The sequence below is a fragment of the Arachis stenosperma genome, chromosome 3, assembly GCF_014773155.1.
Source record: "Arachis stenosperma cultivar V10309 chromosome 3, arast.V10309.gnm1.PFL2, whole genome shotgun sequence".
Lineage (NCBI taxonomy): Eukaryota > Viridiplantae > Streptophyta > Magnoliopsida > Fabales > Fabaceae > Arachis > Arachis stenosperma.
The window spans coordinates 114,209,957-114,233,462 of NC_080379.1; the positions used below are offsets into that span (position 1 = coordinate 114,209,957).

The following is a 23,506-nucleotide window of genomic DNA, read 5'->3' on the forward strand; positions in this document are numbered from 1 at the left end:
ACAATAAAGCAGAAACAGGATTTCATGAGCCTAGTATACCTAACACCACACTTAACTTCAGTCCAATAGCAGAAACAAAATTATATAAAATATAATCACCAAAACCCCCAAGAACAAAAAATTGCACAAAAACACCAAAACCACAAACATAGGAGATAACCATTGATTTAGAAAAAAAAGTTACATTCACCATGATTAAATCAGAAACCAAACAAGTGAAAATAAACGATGCAAAAAGAAAACATTAACAATTAACAGGAAAAAAATTTGAAACTGGAGAAGGAAACCAGAAAGATTGAAAAGGAGGAGAACGGAGCCATAGAACACAAATACCTCTTGAGCCGTAGTGGCGACATCTGCTATCCAAACAGAGAAATGGAGATGGAGCATGATGTATGATCGGAAGAGAGAGACAGAGGAACCCTCGTGGTGGAGAAAGAACAGACGCAACGAAGAGAAGAACACCCTGGCAGTGGAATCCAATGGAATCGCAGAGATACAAATACCTTCTCTGCATGTGAGCAAAACCCAGTAGAGAAGCAGAAGCTTCAGCCCAGGGAGGCGCTACGAAGATGGTGCGATGGATGGAGTGAGCTTCGCGATGAAGAGAACTGTCGAGCTGAAGTGGAAGCGTGTTTTAGGACTTTAATTAGGGTTATGGTTAAATTAAGAGTATTATATTAATAAAATAAAAATTCTGGAACCAAATATTTTTAGATTGATAGTACAAAAAAATATTGATCATTTTAGATATTTAATTTTTGAATTTTAATAAAAGTCAATATAAAAAAATAATTTGAATTGATTTCTTTTAGAAATAAAAATCTGGTTTATCTATTAAAAAAGATACATTTTAACTAACACAAGAAAAAAACAAAATTAATTGAAATTTGGATAAATTAACTAAATGATGTTAAGAGATGCCAAGAAAAAACTTAGATATAACATTATAAAAAAATTATTATTAATAATATATTTATTATCTAAATATATATGTTAAAAATAGTTAAAATAAATTAAAATTGTATGAATAGAATATAATTTAGATTTTTATCAAATTTTTGTATGATAAATTAAAATCATTTTTGCACTGGTATCATGTGACTATTCTTTGTATAAACACATAAATAATTAGTTTTCATTAATAAAATTATGATATTTTATTTTCATCAATATATTAACAATACAGTTTTTTTCAACTTATTTGGAAAAAAAATATCAAATTTATAGAAATAAATAATGAAGTTTTTTAACAAATTTTAATACCATGAAAACCACATAATAAATTAAGAACAGAGTATCTTTTAAATGAGCATAACAATTATCTGCTTATAGAATGTACCATATTTATATACAACATTTGAGTATATTATATATAAATCAAAGGTTAATATAAAAGAACAACATTCATAGACTATAATAAATGCATAACACTTTAGTCCATAATTAAGTACTTTAAATCTCAATAGTCTAATACAAAATATTTTATAATAGAAAGAATTTTTACTAAAATTTAAACTGAAATAATATTAAACTGCTCCAAAATTATTTTACACTCAAATAAAATACTTAAAATATTAGACAAAAAAATTAGAATTAGACATAAATATTAGAACCAAATTAATAATAAAAAAATAGAACACAGAAGGCACCAAGAATTTTTTTACTAACAAAATATATAATATGGATTAAAATCAAATTTTTTTGACAGATTAAAATCAAATTTACATTGATATCATCTAACTTTTCTTTTTAATAAGATAAATAATTGTTTTTTATTAATAAGAAAATCATATATTTTTTGTTATTAATATATTAAGAATATAATTTCTTTCTATTTTGTTTCAAAAAAATAATATTACATTTTAAAAAGTAAATAATCAAATTTTCGAATAAAATTTCGTATTTTCAAAAAGATACATAATATATGGAAAAACATCATTATCTGTGTAGAAGTGATTTTTAGGGAAAAATAAAGGAGGACCATAATTATTGCATACTTGGTGTGACAATATCCAATCCTTTCTTAATGAATATGTTAAATTCAGCGGAAACAACTTTATGTATACGAAATGCAACAAATGAAAAATAGAATAGTTTTTATTAAAAAAATAAAAAAATGAATTTAAACAATTTAACAAATAATTTAAATGGATTATTGAATGACAAGGAAAATCGAAATACAAAACTCCAATAGGAGCTTGGTTTCAATTTCATGATTTCCTGATCAACTAAATCCGCAGAAAAAACAACTTACGTCAAGGAATCGCAAAAAAAAAAAAAAAAAACCGCTGACGCCGAAAGCAAAGAGGAGCACATGCACCCTTGGTGAGGATAAGCCACACTGGAGAAGAACGTACAACTTTCATGTATATGGCCCTGAAACGTGGATACCTATCCGATTGGAGATGAAACCACACGTATGATAAAAAAATTGGCCTTTTCATATCAAACAAGATAACTATATTTAAAAAATGGCTAAAAAAAAAAGAAAGCAAAATAAAATACAAAAATACAAACCATCAAATTCATAAACTAAAGAAGAAAGCATCTTTTAAATAAGAACTACAATAAGCTAGTGATAGAGAATCCCATATTTATATACACTATTTGATTATATTATATAGAAATCAAAGGTTAATTATAAAAGAAGAATACTGATAGACTCTAATAAATGCATAACAATTTAATGCATAATTAAGTACTTTAAATCTCAATAGTTTAATACAAAATATTTCCTGATACAAAGAATTTGCATCAAATTTAAGACTGAAAAAATATTAAAATCATGCAAAATTATTCTACACTAAAATAAAATATTTAAAATATGAGAAATCAAATTAGAATTTGACCTAAATATTAGAACCAAAATAATAATAAAAAATAGAAGATAGAAAAAACCAAGTAATTTTTTTCTAACAAAAGATATAATATGGATTAAAATCAAATATTCTTGACAAATTAAAATCAAATTTGCATTGATATCATTTGACTTTTCTTTCTAAGAAAAGATAAATAATTGTTTTTTAGTAATAACACAGTCATATATTTTTTTATAAATATATTAACAATATAATTTCTTTCTAATTTTTTCTGAACAAAAAATATTACAATTAAAAAACTTAATAATCAAATTATTGAATAAAATTTAATATTTTCAAAAAGTCACATAATATATGGAAAAACATCATTATATGTGCAGAAGTCATTTTTAGGAAAAGATAACAGAGGACCACGATAACAACTTGGTGTCACAACATCCGTTCCTTTGTTAATGAAGTTGTTAAATTCAGCACAAACAACGTTATGTCTACGGAATGCAACAAATGAAAAATAAAATAGTTTATATTAAAAAAAGAGTAAACTACCATTTCTACCCACAAAAGTTGAAAATGCTGACATATATACCTATAGAAAAAGAAAATTACCATTTGTACCCATGAAATATGGGTTCCGCATAACAAAATTATCCAAATACTAAAAAATTACTTAAAATCCCTAAATTACCCTTATCTTCACCATTACTTTTCTAATTTCCAATCCCACAACCACCCCTTCACCCTCTTCACCCAGCCACCACCCCTTTTTCCTTTCTAATCTCAAATTTCACCACCGCCCCCTTCACCCTCTTCACCCAGCCACCACCCCCTTTCCCTTTCTAATCTCAAATTCCACCACCACCCCCTTTACCCAACCACCTTTCTAACTCTAACCCTCTTCACCCAGCCACCACCCCCTTTTCCTTTCTACTCTCAAATTCCACCACCATCCCATTCACCCAGCCACCTTTCTAACCCTAACCCTCTTCACCCAGCCACCACCCCCTTTTCCTCCAAAACTCACACACAGAGACATTACACACACCCCCACCCGAGAAAGAAGAAGAGAAGAGAAGGGGGAGGGAGACCACACTGGCAATGTGGGGACTTGTCGCCGCTATCGCATCATCATCGCCATTGTTGAGGGGGCCCGAAGAGGAGGAAGAACACTTCGTCTTCTCCTTCTCTTGGCATCACTGCTCTCTTCTCCTCCTAGCAATGCGTCTTCATCATCTCCTCCCAGTGTCGCCAAAATCAAATTCGTGTTATGTGTTATTTGCAACGAAAATATGGTGATCTGAAATCTGAAAAATTGTTAATTTTTTGGAAAGGTTCTAAAAAATTAGGGTTTTATTTTGAATCTGGGCATGTTTTATTCTTCAATTTAATTTGAGTTTGTTCTTTTTTGTGATTTTGAAGACGACAGTGGTTGGGTTATGTTGATGTTCAAGAGGTGAGAGAGAAAAAGTGAGTAAGTGAGTGATAGAGAGAGAGACAATAGGAAGGAAGATGATGCTATAGTAATGGTGGTTTAGGTGCTGTAGATAGTGAGTGAGGGTGGGTGCCTGAGAGAAAAAAGGGGGTAATTTGGGGATCTTACGTAATTATTTAGGGTTTGGGTAATTTTGCTTGCAAAAGTCAATCTTTATGGGTACAAATGGTAATTTTCTTTTTCTATGGGTAGATATGTCAGCGTTTTCAATTTTTGTGGGTAGAAATGGTAGTTTACTCTTAAAAAAATAAAAAAAATTAAATTAAACAATTTAACAAACAATTTAAATGGATTATTGAATGACAAGGAAAATCGAAACGCAAAACTCCAATAGGAGCTTCGGATCAATATCATGATTACCTGACCAAGTAAATCCGCAAAAAAAGGGGCTTGCGCGAAAGGATCACAAGAAAAGACACCGGACGACGAAAGCAAAGAAGAGCACATACACCCTTCTTGAGGAGAAGCCAAACTGGAGAAGAACATCCAATAGTTTTTTATAAAGAAAAAGAAAAAAAATACGAAAATACGAATCATCAAATTTATCAACTAAAGAAGAGAGTATCTTTTAAATAAGAACTACAATTATCTGCTTATAGAACATCCCATCCCATATTTATATAGAACATTTGATTATATTATATAGAAATCAAAGGTTAATATAAAAGAAGAACACTGATAGAGTATAATAAATGCTTAACATTTTACCACATAATTAACTACTTTAAATCTCAATATTTTAATAAAAAATATTTCCTGATACAAAGAATTTATATCAAATTTAAGAGTGAAAAAATATTAAGATCATGCAAAATTATTCTGCACTGAAATAAAATATTTAAAATATCAGACATCAAATTAGACTTTGGCATAAATATTAGAACCAAAATAACAATAAAAAATAATAAACAGAACACACAAAAAAATAAAAAATTCTAACAAAAGATATAATATGGATAAAAATCAAGAAACTATAAATTACAGAGAGAAGATTAAAAGATATAACAACAAACAACATTATATCTTATCAAAAACTTCCTTAAAGACAACGTTTTCAGTCCTACCAGCATCATCTAATCCTTCATCACAAAGTAAAATCTTAAGACCGTTTCTATTCCGAACCCGGGAAAGAGCTACATAAAGTTGACCATGAGAAAACACAGGACGACGCAAGAACAAACCGACCGTTGATAATGTCTGACCCTGGCTTTTGTTGATTGTCATCGCAAAGGACAGAGAAACCGGAAATTGACGGCGTTGGAATTTAAACGGTATAACCGTATCACTAGGAATCATACTCATTCTGGTGATAAAAAACTTTGTCCCCAACATTGCTACCAGAAACAATATCTGCACCAATGACATTTGTCCCTAGATCTCGCACGACAAGTCGAGTCCCATTACACAAACCACCGGCCGGATCAATATTCCTCAACAAAATAATAGGAACGCCTATTTTCAACTTTAACGAATGATTAGGTAGACCAGAACACCTAATCTGATTCAAGAATTCAACAGTTATCCAATCAACATCAACATCAGAATAGGCATCACTACCACATATCGAATCAGCACTGAGATAATTTTTCTCCTCACCGGGCAACAAATCAACTATATAATTATTTATCTCTTCAACATTGTCAACAATCGGAGCAAGTATTGCCCTATCTTGGAAGAAACTTGGATCACGAAAATTTTGAACCAAATTCGGGTATATTGTATTTACAATATCTTCCACTGGATTTTCCAAGACAGGAATGATTAGATCAGAAGGAATATCAACAAAAAGTTTATCGTTAACCACTGTTCCACATCGACCTTCACCGATTTGAAGTATCCAATCTGAAAACAACCTTAACTCCTGAGCAGTTGATTGTTCAGACCCGATTCCTAACCTCATATTTTTTGTCAATTGCAAAACCTCACAATATTTCCAAAGAACAGAAGAATTTATGGAAGCCATAACAATCTCAGCACGCGAACCTTTTGGAATAACTGGCAAGACATGCCTAAAATCACCACCAAGAACAACCACCTTCCCACCAAAAGGTAAATTTTTATTCCTATCAGAGACCGAAACCATTATATCACGCAACGTCCTATCGAGCGCTTCAAATGCTAATTTGTTAGTCATGGGTGCCTCATCCCAAATAATCAAATCAGCAATTCGAAATACCTCAGCCTTTGGGCTATCCTTCTTAATCCGGCAAATAGTGTCTTCAGTAAGCTCAACAGGAATATTGAACATAGAATGTGCCGTCTTACCACCCGGTAACAACAGAGAAGCAATACCACTAGAAGCAACATTAATAACAATCTTTTTCTCAGATCACAATCTAGCTGACAAAACTCTGTATAAAAAAGTTTTTCCAGTGCCACCAAACCCATACACAAAAAAGAATCCATGTCTCTTATTTAAAACACAATCAATAACTTTATCGTAGACCACCCTCTGTTCTTCATTTAACTTTAATATATTTGCATCATGCTCCCGAGACAAAGAAACAGTATCATACTGTAACTCACGCAGTAGCATCAAATTGCTAAATTGAGAGACTAAAGAGTTATCAGGAACCGGCATACCAGCATAATTTCTCAATGATTTTCCATTACTCTGCAATAGTTTCTCAATCTCCAACAAACCAAACATTTGTAACTCATCCTGACTCATAGTTAGATCTACGTTTAACAATAATTAATAAATATTAACACGATAATATAACTTATCTACTGTGTGCATGCGTGTGTGCCCACTTGTCATGTAATAAATTCACGATGATCAAAAAATCGTACCAGGGTATTGTAGCTCATGTCTTCTGCGATAAAGAATATCATCAGACAAATAAGCCCAAGTTTGCTCCCAAACTGATAGAGGTCTTCCCATGGAACCAGATAGCAGCAAGATCACAAAAAGCCTCCTTAACTGTGCAGCTGACGCTAACTCGGCGACTTCCTTAATAGCAGAAACATACTCGTTATCATCTATCAAGAAACCCATGGCAGAACATGCCTCTTGAAATGTATCATAAGTAACACCATTCACAGTTCTTATACTTCGAAAACTGGTACAACCTCTCTGCACATTCAAAAGCATCCGCATGTAGAAAAGTTCACCGGATGAGGGATGAGCGAAACTCAATCTTCCAATAGAGAATCCCCTCTGTCTTGGTTTCCACTCCCTGCTCTTCAAACAGTATACAAATTTACCTGGATATTCAACATATGTTAGAGACCGCCCCTCTGTGAACCGCCTGTTGGCCATCATCCAACCTGTAAACATCGTAAGCAAATCTCTGTTGCGCAAATAAACATGAGTAGTGCTATCAGCATCATCGAATACAACATGTTGCTGGTTTGGCAAGTGAAAAGTCAACCTCTGTACCGACGGCCATCTTTGATGAATATCGTAAGCAAAAATTCTCCACATGGATTCAGAAGGTGACAAATAACGACAATCATAATACTGTTTGATCTCATCAACCACCTGAGAAGATTCACCAACATCATATCTTTCTCCAACAGTTGCAGTCACCCGATCCGAACCCTTATTAACATACTTAAAAAGATACTTAATGACATTTGACTTGTTACAAAACTCAAGATTTATGTGAGCTTGATATTTCATTAACAACAGTGGATTATATGGCACAACAAATCTGTTGTCAATATCGACATCGTTGATTTTCACCGTCACACCCATATTACGACGTCTATATATTGGATACCCATCTTCATCAAAACTCGTTTGGTCAACGAATCTTTTTGGATAAAATTTTGAGCACTTACCATCTTTCATGCAAGGAGAACTCGGTCTAAGTGCACCACAGGGACCATAGATCATGTACTTGGTAACGACATTATAAAGAGATGGAAATTTCTGTGGATTGGGTAGCTCGGCACAAATGAATTCATCAACAATTTCAACACTTTGTAAGTTGCTTTCGCCATTAAGCCAGAGTAACATGTGTGCTTGAGGTAGACCTCTTTGTTGGAACTCAATAGTATACATACCTAAAAAATAAAAAAAACATACTAAAGAACCAAACAACTGCATGTCCGACAACAACAAACAGAAATTGAAATACTTAGCGAGAAAAGAACATACCTACATTAAGTGGACCAAAAAACACACCTTCCTTGAGATCGCTAAGGAGGCACTTCAACTTGGCATGAAAAATACGACAAGAGATATCAGGACGATCAGCGATGGAAATTCGCTCTCGCTCTGTGAACCGCTGGAATTCAGGCCAATTTGGATTACATGTAATAGTGAGGAATAAATCTGGATAGCCAAAATGTTTACAAATTGCCATGGCATCCTGACAACGGTTAAACATATAACGTCTACCACCAGTGAAGGAGGAAGGAAAAATAATTCGTGGCCCAATTGAAGAAGCCTCATCATCACCACGACGCATAGCCTCCTCTATTCCTTGAAGAACTTCTCCTCTAATTGTACTTTTCTTCATTCTAATCTCATACAACCTTTGGGACTCAATCATCGTGAAACAATCAACAACAAATTGTTGAAACAACCGCCTACACTTGTGAATAATTCCATCTTCATGCTCCCTAATCTGTAGACGAAAACATATGAATTCCCTGAGAGAAACTCTTGTTCTCCTTCCAGGAACATATCCAGAATGTTGACCTCGATAACCAATGTTCAACTGATAACCATCCTCACCATATGGAAACAACAGAGGATACTGTAAGGGCCAATATAGAGCATGAGTTTCATATATACGTTGCAACCGACCAGCAGTAGATCGAACAATAATGTCACGACCATGGTCTGACGAATCAAAATCACCAATAATTAAAGCAGCAACTTCATCGCAAGAGGGAGCACTGTACATTCTTCGATCAACGTTCCGTTGCGAATACAACTTCAATGAGAAAATCTCAGATGGATGACACTGATAGAATTCTTTAACTCTTCGAAATGACTGCGCTATGACATTATGAGTATCGATCATTTGCAACAACTCAGTTATCAATTCTTTATCTATCTCAGATGTTTACCTAAAAGAAATATATATTAAGCACAAAAAATATATTTAAAAACCACATAAAATACAATTGTAAGATATTTTGATATATAATTATTAGAAAAAAATGACTAATAGCACATTATAAACAAAACACAGTATAACTATGAAGTCACATCTATAAACCTGTTCTCCAATACAAATAACAGTAAAACATCAGGAAAATACAACAGAAAGACTAAACAATAATGTTTCAAACACACATACCCAAAGATTCGCTGCCTATGCATTATCTCATGCTGAGTGTCGTATATGTATAATTGCGCAAATTTAGGCTTCTCACCAGCATTTGGGAGCAAACTTCCAATCCGATGATAATTTTGACCACTTATTATAAACTGCGGTGGACCCCTCCCATCATTCACTGAATCCAATACCTTACCGCCAAGAGACGTGAAGGCAAACATACTGTTATAAGATCGAATATTCTTTTGGAAATACAAACTCTTGCTATCATCTCCATTGATCAAATTATATAACAGATCTGGGGGCCTTTGGAGATAAGGTAACTGAATTTTTCCCTTTGAGCAACAAATAGTAAAAATAGGATGATTAACTGTAGAATCTCTTTCAACACGTTCTAATAACCAGAAACACGCGCCACAAATTGAACATTCATAGTTAGGGTCACTAACATCAAGGCAGCCTGCTAAACATAAAATCGAGAAAAATATACCCAACAATAATAGAATTTCATCTGAATTACATGACACGAAATACACTCAACACAAAATGAATAAACTATTAGTATAAAGATATAATATAAAATAAATACTTTACTCATTTGAGTGTTGTGAGAAAAATACGTCAGAAAATATTATTTACATTTTACACTAATTGAATAATATCTCATCACATAATCACAATCAGATGTTTTAGAACTAAATAAATAAAGTTTCTATTTTACTATTCTTGATTAATATATGATTTAAGAAAGAGAATGTACCTTGTATCTCACTTTGCAAGAACAGAGGATGATCAATAACAGAACCAACTTGACTGAATGAATTTACGAAAGGATCATAAATTTCTGATTGGTCTATATCATCCATTTTGATTTAGAATAAGACAAACTTACATAAAGATAAATTCAACAACCAAATATAAAGAAAAATAAATCATGCAAAAAGAAATCAATTAATTATCTAATAATGAATATGGAATGTGAACAGTACAAATATAATAAAATACGAAAATCAATAAAAATAAAACATTCATTTATGAACTAAGTAAATATAAATAAAACTAAATGCACATTCAAAATGAGTTTCACTTTTAACAACATTAGAATACACTTTGTTTTATTATTTTAATCACTGATACTAACTACGAACATTAAAATTAAATAATCTAAATTACTGATTATAACGTAAAAAGATAGCAGCAAGAACCGGACCAGAGCTTCCAATTCATTCGGAAAACCGATGAATAAATCGAACCGACAGTTCGGCCAGTCCGACTTTAAATTTTGACCTGTTCGTCACAAATCGCACGAAACCAACCAAAAGTGGCGCCGGTTCGATGCAATACATGAACAGGCTGTGCTCACAACAAATGCAAATCTTGGATCCTTCAACATCATTTAAATATCAAAATCCAATATTCATGAACAGACTGTGCTCACAACAAATGCAAGTCTTGGATCCTTCAACAGCATTTAAATATCAAATCCAATATTCAAAAATCCTTCCAATGGGTATTGAACCCATGTCTCATTCCTAGGCAAGCATAAGGAACACCACGAAACTATTGTGTTTAGTTATAAATCTACATCCTGATTATTCTATATATTATATACATACACAAGTAAATTATTTTATTTTTATTTTACTTAACTTTAGTTTTATACTCAACTTTCTTAATTCTTTAGAATTTATAGAATTATTAAAATAAGTATCAAATATTTTAATATTTACATTTACATATTAAAATTTAGTAAAGATATCAACACGAATTTTTTTTTAGAATATTGGGTTAATAAGTCTTGGAAGATTTTGCCGTATGAAAAATTAGTAAGAACATCCTAGTATGACACTAAATTTCACATGATAAATAAATTAATGGAGAGACGTAATATATTCATGGTTCACTATCTTGAAGGACCAAATTAATATTTATCTTTTGATTCAAGGCCTAATTAATCTGAAGGCGAAAAATATAAGGATGCACCTAATAGTCACTTTATTTAATTTTTGACTACTTTATATCTTTTACTGACGTACATCCGGTTCTATCGGTTCAAGATTTTATTATTCTTCAAGACAAAAATAAACACTAATTAAACAATTTAATAACCTCTAGTCCTTGTGGAAGTTTGAAAGAACTATATAAAATAAACCTATCTATTCATCTAAACAATTAAATAAAGAATTTTATAATCGCAGTAATTATGTTTAAAAAGAGACAAAGTAGAGAAGTATAAACATATCTTTAATTATAAATTTTATAGGTTACTAATAATTAAGCTAACCCTTTTAGATGTAACAGCATAAAAAAACAATAATAAATGACTTAAAAACATTTGCTATTAGACATAAATCAAAGAAACTTAAAATATAATTTAACGGAAAAAATCAGACAGGGATCAAATAGTTAAAGATATTATTATACCTGACAAAATAAAACTTGAACTCTGATTAACATTCTGGGACACCTCAAATAAATTTTCTAAAACATAAGAAGAAATAGAAACATTGAAAACATATAAAATAAACAGATAGATTATTATAAACACAAAGATTAAGTACAAAAACATAAAGAGAACAATAAAAATTACCCATATAATCATTCAAATTGAGAGCAGGCATCGAGGAATCAAGCACCTCTAAAGCATTACAAAATGAAGAAAAATTACAAACACTCACATAGATATAAAATCACTAAAAATTGGAGTAGAAAAGACTAAAAATATCATGAAAGCCAATTCAGTACTAACCTCTTGCATTTCGACGTTGACTTTGCATTCGTTTTCTTTTTAAAGAATTTCGCCTATATTCTCTAGCACGAATAGAGTTATGAGACATCTGTGTTACCCGTACTAAAGAAAACAAGAGGTTAAAACATAAAAGCCAAGAAGTACGCCTGATTCAGTCCCAAAAACACATGCACATCATTAAGTTCCTATTAAGTTACTATAAGCAACAATTGGAAAAAAAAAAGGAAGGGGAGAGGGAAAGGAATGGTTGGCTGCAAAAGTTGTCAAAGACACCAACAAAGAACTCATATAAACATTCACACCTCTGATAACGCATAAAATAAAAGAAATAGAGTATTATAATGAACAGCAATAACTAACCAACATAAAAAGATAAAGTTATACAACAATAAAGAGATACAAATAAGAACTGCTGCATTTCATTAAAACATTGTTTTATAATGATATAGACAATTACATATGCCTATCACCCCTATGATAAGGAGTATTCCAAAATATGACCACATATCCTAGTATGTAACATAAAGAGGGTACAACATTGAAAATGTGTCCAATCCCTAGCAGAGTCACTATTACAAAAAAAGGAGTTGAGAATAGACCAACTTGGCACATTACCCGAGCCAACACAAAAGGAAAACCCCTATATCTGACAGTCCTATTTGTTGGACACAATCCAAAAAAGTGAAATCAAAATAACATCTAGCCAGCATCATTACATGTCCACCTATTTGCAATCACAAGCCTTCATAAATACTTATAGATATACAATACATAAAACACCTACACCTAGACACAGCAGCTCAATTCCACACCTTCAATCAAACTCCATTAACTTTGGCAACCTTCAACCCACGCCCATCTACATCAACAGCAGCCTCTTCAAATTTCGGATTCAAATTCCTCTTACCCTTGCAGGTCACAACATGATTCTCATGAATAAGCTTCTCTCCATATTGCGAAGATGCATCAACAACATGGGACAACACCTCCTATGACAAAGAAATAAAAAAAAAGCCATTAAAGTGACTCAAGAATACAAAATACAGTTAGGAACACCATGGATAGGAATAAGAAGAAAAATTATTATCCATGAGTACCTGAGTTTCTTTTTCCGCTGAGCTAAGCAATATATCGAGTTCAGCAGAAAGATCATCACTAACAGTATTATTGCTGGGTGTTTTCTCTTCTTTTCCATGTTCACCATCATTTAAGGCAACAAACTCACTCAATCCAGAAACAGCAGCCTGTTTTCCAGCTAAAAAATCTATAAGAATCGGGGATTTACACAAAATTCCAGGACACTCACCAGCATCTTTCTCACTTTTCATAAAAGTATCTGAAAACGCCTTCTTAATACCAACATCCCCTTTTCCATAAGGAACAGATTTGTGTAAATCATGCTCCTATTCATATGCCATAAGAGTTTAAAAATACATAAGAGCAGAACAGAAATTCACCACAGTAAGATACATAAATAAAAAATAAAAAATTAAGCATGAATTAACAGGATCTAAAAATATTTGTATGTATATCTAACCTTTTTTGGAGTAGACTCGTCATCAGCGTCATAATCAGGAAGTTCAAACATCGCAATAATAGTGGAATCATCACAAATTCTTCTAACTCGGAAAGTCCCATAAAATGTATCATGTGGGACACCTTTGGTATCAACCTTGAGCAGCAACTTCTTTCCAATGAGGACTTGAAATATGGGAGGATAAGTATCCCCACATATAAGCTGTTTTGACAGTAATACATAAGAAATATAGAGTTTGAATAATAAATATGCCAAACCATAAACTGAACAACACATAAAAGAGAACTAAAAACATACACTTGCATCTCTTTGAACCTCAGTAAACAAGTCAGCACATGACTTCTTAAGCAAATAAGATGCCTCACGATCAAACAGAAGGAAAATACCCTCCCCAGTATGATCTTCAACTGTTATTTTAATTTTAAATCTGCATAGAGAAAAAAATAAAAAAAGTACACCATCATTCAGCTAAATAGAATGAGGAAACCTTATTTTTATAAACAATCCAATCTATAATATAAGAAAACATTTTCTACAAATTTTCTAACCTTGGAGTCACATTAGTTATGTGCTTCAAACAAAAATCACAGTAATATGCACCATTTTGAGGATAGATACCCTTTCCACACACACAAGCAGAATACCACCAACCTCTATCCTCAACAATACCTTGAATTGCACCAAAGATGATAAAAGAACCCTCCTATCCAATGGGCATTTCAAAATTAATTAACAGCATGAATGAAAAAACAGATCTGGAAAATCTTGTTTGATTTTCTTTTTCGGTTCATTTGTGTATAAAAGAAACAGAAACACAACTAACTCAAAAGAAAACAACCTGATTGTTATCTTGAAGCTCTTCAATAGTGCATTTTCTGGTTAAACGCATGAAATCATCTTCCAATGAGAGAACTTTACCCTCATTTGCAATAAACAGCGGATGGGTACCATTAACACCTTGCTCAATCATACTAAAAAAAAAAATCAATGCAAATACTTGTACTTGTTACTCCAAATAGCTTGTAAATAAAGAATACAATAAACATCAACTAAATAAAGCATCCTAACCTCTGCCTGAACTCAACGACTTCAGGAATATCAGGATTAAATAACATTTGAGTAGCATACATCACATTTTGAAGACCTACTTGACCTACACAACAACAAAGAAAGAGTCTAGAAAACTTTATTGGAGACAATACCTCTAGCAGCCATGAGATGTACAGAAAAAAAATACCCCTAAAGAACTTGACTTTTGCAAGCTGAATCACCACAACAGGCTGCTCCACATAGCCAGAAGCAAGAAAATGATTCACTTGATTAACATAATCCCCAAACAATGCACATTGCACTGTAAGACTGAAACTCAAAAGATAACAAAGAATAAAACAAAAAATAAGCAAAAGAGATCATTAAAAGATAAAGAGAAAGCAGCAGAAAATAACTCAATGAACATACTCTTTTGAAGTTAATTCCAATGCAATCATTTTCACAATTTTCCCCTCTTTTGCATATTCTTTCTCTTCTCCGACTGAAGTTAAAAGACCAATGACATCTATTCCAAATAAACACAATCTATTAACTATTCAAATGATTTGTTAAAAAAACTTCAATAACAGAAAAGCAAGAAGTTATACACACCGACTAAGAAATCATAATCTTGGGTCATGTTCAACAGCTCAGAAAAAGGAAACATGTTGAAACAAGTCTTAGGGATTACATCTTCATCAACAGCTACAACAGTGGTTCGGTGAAGGAAAACCAATTTGAATTCATGAGAAGTTGCTCTATAACTACCATGATTTGACACAACAGTAAAATATGCCATTCTATAAACTTGTCCTTCAACTATATGATCCCTAAACCTATTAAGCAGTGGTTTCTTGACTGTAGCTTGTATTTTTCCACACTAGAAATGGAGCAAGAGAACAAAATCAGAATAATCAAACACATAATCTAAAGTTGAAAACTTAAAAAAACAACAAGACCATATTTAAAAGAGAAGCTAATAGGGGCTAACATGCTCATCAAGGAGAATCATCTCCATTGAGTTAGGAACCTCATGGTTACCAAAAGAGGGTACAACCCAAAGCCTTAGAACCCTAACTTTCAGCCTCCAAGCCTCTCTAGGAGGATGCATCTTACAAATCATATCAAATGGAGGAGGCATTGCAATAAAAAGAAAGGAGATAAAATGAGTTGATGAAATAGATCAAAATGTAAACAGTAAATTTCTGAGATAAATAAATATAACTTAGGAGGGAATACAACACAGCAAAATGTTTGTGCATTCAATGTGCTTCACCCACATTCCTTTTATAGAAAAAATTCAGGACACAATGTCACATTTTTTAATTCAAATTCAGGAGGGAAATGGAGGGTAATTGAGTTGAATTACCATATTTTTCATTTAATGAGTAAGAAGCAATGATTCATTTCATATCAATCACATCACAACTCACCAAACAGATGGGATAGAAAGCACAAACCTTTATAAAAATTCCCACATTCTCATCTCCATTCAATGGCACATACACAACTAATCATAGGAGCAAAAGCTGAAACAACACAAAAGCAAGAAAAATAATTGATAATTTCGAGATATAAAAAGATAGGGACCAGAAATTGATATATCACACCACAACTACTATACTGCAGCTACATGTCATTAGGCCATAGCAAATGCAGTCAGCAACTACACCAAACAATGATTCTAGTGATGGCAATCAGAGTAGGTAAATGTGTTAGGTAGGGATATAACTGAAACAGTAGATAAATAGGAACAAAAGTATAGACAAACATGAATAGAAACATGTCAATCACATCAACATTCATGAAATAGATGATAATGAAAGCTGATACATTCATCATGATACCCAAATTTCCAATTTCCAATAAAGAATATATAGCACAACCTTATTATGTGTGGAGAACACTTTCATGGGAAGACCAGCGGCTGGATAGTTTTTTCTTTGGCTAGAGACATGTGCTAGTTAGACAAATAATAGCATGAACACATTTTACTCAACCAAGGACATTTTTTTCTCAACGAACGTGTTAACCTGAGGCCAAGCAGCTGTATCTTCATCTAACAACTAAAGAATAAAACAGAATTAAAACAACCAAGAGATAAATCTAATCCAATTCAGTTGAACCTAAAAAAAAAACAAATAAACAAAAGGTTACACATCATTTTTTGTGAATCACATTAACCACTCATGAATAGATTAAATACAATGAGGAAAAAGCTATGAAACAATTCATATCAATCACATCAGTAATCACCAAATAGGTTTGATAGAAGGTCCATACCTTCATAGGCATTCCAACATTCTCATCTCCATTCAATAGCATAGAGACAACTAATCATAGAACCAAAATCGGAACCAACACAAAAACAGAAAAAAACAAATGAAACTTTGAAGAAATCAAGAAATATGGACCAGAAATTGTGAGTTAGAATATATTGGTTAGGTCAGGATACATTCAAACCAACAGATGAGTGGGGAAAAATAGCAAAATGATACAATCTTAATCTACGAAAGCCAAATCCATTGGGAATGACATCTCAAATTCAGGAGAAAGACCCCATTTCTTTTCAAGAGGTGAAATAGCAAATAATTTTTACATAAACAATTTAAAAAAAATGAGAATCAAATTGAGTTGAATAACCAAATCTTTCATTCAATGAGGAAAAAGCTATAAATAAATTCATAACAATCATATCACAAGTAAGAAAATAGGGTTGATACAAAGCCCATACTTTCATACACATTCTGACATGATCATCTCCATTCAATAGCATATAGACAACTAATGATAGCACCAAAAGCTGAACCAAGAGAAAAACAGGAAAAAGAAGTGAACTTTTCAAAAAAAAAAAATAGGGACCAAAAATTAAGATTTCACACCACTACTACTACAATGCAGCTACATGTCATTCGAGAAAAGGGAAGGCAGTCACCAACTACCCCAAATAATGATTCTAGCCCTGCCAATGAAAGTTAGTAAATGTCCTGGGTAGCAATAAATTGGAGAAAAGAGATAAATGGGGACAAAAGTATACACAAGCATTAATATAAAAGCTGTCAATCACATAAACATCCACGAAAAGGATGAGACTAAAAGCTCATACCTTGATAACGATTCCAAAACTTTAAATTTCCAAGAATATATAGCACAACATTATAAAATATGGAAAACACATTTTCATGGGAAAATCAATTTATATCAATCATATCACTACTCACCGAATAGGTTTGATAGAAAGCCCATACCTTCATAGGCATTCTCACATGGTCATCTCCATTGAATAGCATATAGACAACTAATCATAGGATCAAAAACCTAACCAACACAAAAGCAAGAAAAACAAGTGAAACTTTAAAGAAATCAAGAAATAGCGACCAGAAATTGAGATATGACACAATACCTACTACACTGCACCTAGAACACATAAGAACATAACGAAGGCAATAATCAACTATCCCAAAAAATGATTCTACTGATAACAATCAGAGTTGCTATAAATTGGTAACGTAAGGAAAAACTCAAACCAGCAGATGACTGGGGAAAAAATTATACACAAAGATAAGTACAAATCTGTCAATGACATCAACATTCATGGTAGAGATGAGATTGAAACCTCATATGCTGATAATGACTCCAAAATTTCGAATTTTCAATGAATAATACAGAGCACAACCTCATTATGTATCCAGACCACATTTTCATGCGAATATAACATCAAACATAGATAAGGGGACATGTTTCAGAACACAGATCATAGTATAAAAAGTCTAGGGATTTGTTGAATATAAACAAAGTAAAGAATTAAAAATATATTCATGAAAAAAAATAGAAATACATGCAACAAACAATTCAGCAGATAACAAATGCAGATCTGATAATAAGTTAAAACCGAAACTTAACAGCAACTACAAAAAATTCTAAGCAAGAACATGAACCGACCAAAAAATTGAATAACCAAATCTTTCATTTAATGAGGAAAAAGCTATGAATCAATTCATATCAATGACATCACCACTAACCAAATAGGTTAGATAGAAAGTCCATACCTTGATAGCCATTCCTACATTCTCATCTCCATCGAATGGCACATAGACAACTAATGATAGCAGCAAAAGCTGAACCACCACAAAAACAGGAAAAAGAAGTAAACTTTTGGAGAAATTAAAAAATAGGGACCAAATATTAACATTTCACACCACAACTACTACAATGAAGCTACATGTCATTTGAGAAAAGGGAAGGCAGTCACCAACTACCCCAAATAATGATTCTACTGCTGGCAATGAGAGTTAGTAAATGTATTAGGTAGCAATAAATTGGAGATAAAAGATAAATAGAAGCAAAAGTAATCCTATGAGATAAACCTGAACCAACAGAAAAAAAGGAAGAACAAGTGAAGCTCTCAAGAAATCAAGCAATACACACCAGAAATTGAGATAGGAGACCATACCTACTACAGTGCAGCTACACCTCATAAGATCATAGGGAAGACAGTAATCAACTACCCCAAACAATGATTCTACTCATCACAATCAGAGTTGGTAAATGTGTTAGGTAAGGATACATTCAAAACAGCAGATGAGTGGGAAAAAAAATTTAGATATAAATAAAAAAAAATCTCAAAATGACATCAACACTCATGAAAGGGATGAGATTCAAACCTCAGACCTTGTTATAGATGCCCAAATCTCGGATTCCCGATAAAGAATATACAGAACAACCTTATTATGTATCCAAACCACACTTTTATCTGAACATTACATCAAACATGGAGAACAGAACATGTTTCTCAAAACAGAAAACAGTTAAAAAACTCAAGCGACTTGTGGAATGTAATAAAAGTAATAAATCATAAATATATTCATGAAAAACACAAAACATATACAACAAACAATTCAACACGTACGAAAAGGAGATCTGATAATGAGTTCAAATTGAGGGTAACAGCAACACCCAAAAAAATCTAACCAACAACATGAACCCACAAAGAAAACAAGTAACATACAGAATTTGCAAATTACAAATTTCAGGAACCCTAGACAATAACATGTGGATTAAAAATCGAACAAATACCAAATCGATGACAATTTGCAAGATTAGGAATTTCACAAACCCTAGAAAAGAAATTATCGATTAACCATAGAACAGATACAAAAAATGATCAGAATTTGCACAATCAGGGATTTCAGGAACCGTACACAATAAAACCTAGTTCAATCGTCGAATCGATGACAAAATTCATCACAAATATCGACAGAATCAAGGAAAAGAAAAAGGACCAAGAGTATAATAGGTTTCCATGAACTTGATTGATTGATCTGAGATCTGAGATCTTAACGGGAATTTGGGAAATCAGTAACCCAGATGAACGGCGACGAACAAACTTCCAGGAGAACACAGCTCGTAGACAAAGTTTCGTACCGCAGACGAAACAAAATTTGAAGAAGAAAGCAAAGCTGCTAGGGTTCAACGAAATCATTACCTATTCAAGCAGATCCATGAAAAGGGATGGTTGGCTCAGTGATTCGGTGAAAAGGAAGCGACTTTGCGTGAGAGAGAAGTTGAAAGGGATGGCTGACGACTACTGACACAGGAGCACATGCATCCGTGAACGCGAGGAGCCAGATGGATCAGGTGCCACCGTGGAAGAGAGGCGCCACCTGGGAGTGGAACCGGCGTGGAGTGCGGGGAGCTCTCCAGCCGGAGATGAAACCACGGCTAACTAGTGTATAATGATATAAATACATAATGATTAATTTAATGATAAATTTTTTGTTTGCAATCTTTTTTAAACCTATATATATATATATACACTAATCTGGCACATTCAAAACTATATATCTTTGTGTTTCTAATGCATGCATACATGTGTTCTTTAGGATAAAGTCATTTGGTTTTGTTGTGATGCATTAATTTTGTTTCTTAAAGATATTGGGTTCGTTTCATTGTACGTGTTTCGGATTTTGTTTACCTAAAATGAATCAAAAGAAAATATTATGTCCCAAGAGAAATTTAAAAATTATTTATAAAAAATTGTTTTTTTAAGCAGAATGAAAATCAGATGAGGTAATCCCGATTTAGCATGAAAATCGGGATTGATCCCACCAAGTTGTATGTAAATCAAGTCCGTCCCTCATGATTTGTACAAGAATCGGACATGGCTCCCTTTATTTTGAGTTTGAGCTCGGGCCAAGTCCAAAAGATTTTGGACCACACCCCATCTATAAACAACCCTCTCGTAGTCTATTTTATGTGCATTTTCACTTGTTATATAAAACATTATATTTTTTAAAAAAATATTATTGAATTCTTTGACAAATTTATTTGCTCGACAAGTTTAGACTTCGATGATTTTTAAATATTAAAAATATTGTATTATCGATCAACTTATAAGTGCAAATTAAAATTTCTTTGGTAGCGGTTAAGTACTCAACTATGTACTCTATGAAAATTGTTATTCGACAAAATTTGGATCGAAGTCATTTTGTGTAGACATCGTAAGAAAGATTCGACCAAAAATAGAAGTGTGTCAATATCATTTACACTACAATATGTTTTGTCTATTGCAACATTCGTTCAAAACAAACACTTTAAAAGTATTGTCTAAAATATATATAGACAACACTTTATGCTAGTGACAAAAAAATAAAACTATAATAACATAGTTTTAATCAACATATGATAGGTGATGCCTTTGATAAATTAAAAGACACTTATTAAGTGCTTGTTTGGGTGCTATTATTTGGATAAAAAAGATCTTTTCTCAATGAAAAAATATCCTTTTTTATTTTTTAACGTGTTTAGCAAATTTTTTGTAGTAAAATTAAAAACACAAGAAAAATAAAAAAAAACATCTTTTTTGAAAAGTTGTAATTTACATATTTTTTAAAAGATCTTTTTCCTTAAAAAAAGATATTTTTCATATAATAAATAAACAAAAAAGTACTTTTATATTGTTATACCCAAACATAATTGATAGATAAAAAGATCTTTTGCATGAGATATCCAAACATAAAATTATTTTTATTTTCCTATAAGATCTTTTAAAAGATGATAACTTAAAAAAAGATCTTTTTTAGAAGCTCACCCAAACAAGTCCTAAGTATTGCTCCATCAAATATACAAAATCAATTATTATAAAGCTAATATCTTAATTTTTGTAATAGTTATCTTTATATTTATTTTAAACTTTATTTTCTAAGTATTGTCTAGAATTTTTAATGCCTCTTCTAAAAAATAAATCTTATCTTTAATACATATTTTAAATTTAATTTTCAGTTTCTATCAATTTTGAAATAAAACAAATCGAACATAATAACAAAAAGAAAAAACAATAAAACGTAAAGTTAAGATTAGAAGGAAGACCACAAAAAAGGATTAGGATTCTTTATTGCGCAGAAAAAAGTGGGGAGAAGAAGAAAGAGGAGAGAGGAGAAAAAAATGAGCACGGTTAGGGGAGAGAGACAGAGAGTGACGAAGAGAAGAAAAGAAAGGAGAACTGCCATCAAAGGAGGAAGAAGAGAAAGAAGGAGAAGAAGACAACAGAGAGTGAAGTTGCCACCGCCACTTTCTTCACCTCCAACACTGTCTCTGCCTTGCGCTGCTGTTGTTGTTTCTACCTTGTGTTGCCAGATCTGCCACTGTTGTAATCCCTCTTCTCTGCTCGCCATTGTCATGTTTCTCATTGCTCGAGCTCGCGCCTTATTCTGCTCTGCTCTGCCGTGTTCTTCTGCTCGCGCCGTTCTGAAACCTCTGCTCTACTCCGTATTCTGAAACCTTTGCTCTACTCCACCGTGGTGCCGTGCTCTGTCCTCTCAGGCAAATCGACAACTCTCCGCCGTTCACCTCTTTCTCTCAAGCCTCTTGCCTTAGCCTCGGTCCTCAGGCATCTCTTCCTCCATCATCATCATTGAAGGCTTGTAGATTGATTTTTTACATACTACTTGATTAATTTAGTTGAATTGTTCAATTAACAATAATAGTTCCAGTATACATATCTCTCTCTCTCTCTCTCTCTCTCTCTCTCTACGCACATTTTTCTCAATTTAATCAATTGAAGAAGCTCACATAATCCTTTTCTTCTTATCATTGTTTTTGCAATTTTGGGTTCAATCATTGATGCACGAAAACTTGTCTCTCAACAAATTTTCCTTCGGCAAGTATACCGAATTGTCGTCAAGTAAAAACTCACAATAGAGTGAGGTCGAATCCACAGGGATTAATGGATTAAGCAATCAATGGTTAATTGATTATCCTAGTTAGACGAATCATATTGGAGTGATAAGTAACAAGGAAATGTAAATGGCATAAAAGTAAAGAAAGCAATAAAGTATAGAAAAGTAAAATGGCAAGAAAAGTAAATGTAAAAACTAAAAATAAAATGAACATTGGGATCAAGAGATATTGCAATTCTCCGAATCAAGTTCATTCTCATCTCTTCCTCAATCAATGCATTTATTGATCTCCTTGGCAATCTTAAGTGATTGGATCCCAATTCCTTGGCAATCCAATCTCTCTAAGCTTGAACAATTTCCCAATTCCATGATTTAATTGCTCATGGGAAGAGATGAGGTTTGGTCACTGATTATACCTGATGGTGTTTTTGTGGAAAAACGAATTTCCAACACACAAATCCAACCG

The 23,506-nt window shown here is 32.6% G+C and overlaps 1 protein-coding gene across 1 annotated transcript; it reads right to left on the minus strand.

Annotated features, from left to right (window-relative positions):
* Window positions 1–5,596: 5,596 nt before the first annotated feature.
* LOC130966603 (uncharacterized) lies at window positions 5,597–9,290 on the minus strand. The gene is made up of 4 exons (XM_057891418.1): window positions 8,417–9,290; window positions 7,105–8,322; window positions 6,746–6,990; window positions 5,597–6,628 (listed from the first exon to the last, which is right to left on the minus strand). The coding sequence occupies exons 1-4, from the start codon at window positions 9,288–9,290 to the stop codon at window positions 5,597–5,599; spliced, it is 3,369 nt and encodes a 1,122-aa protein (XP_057747401.1).
* Window positions 9,291–23,506: the final 14,216 nt, after the last annotated feature.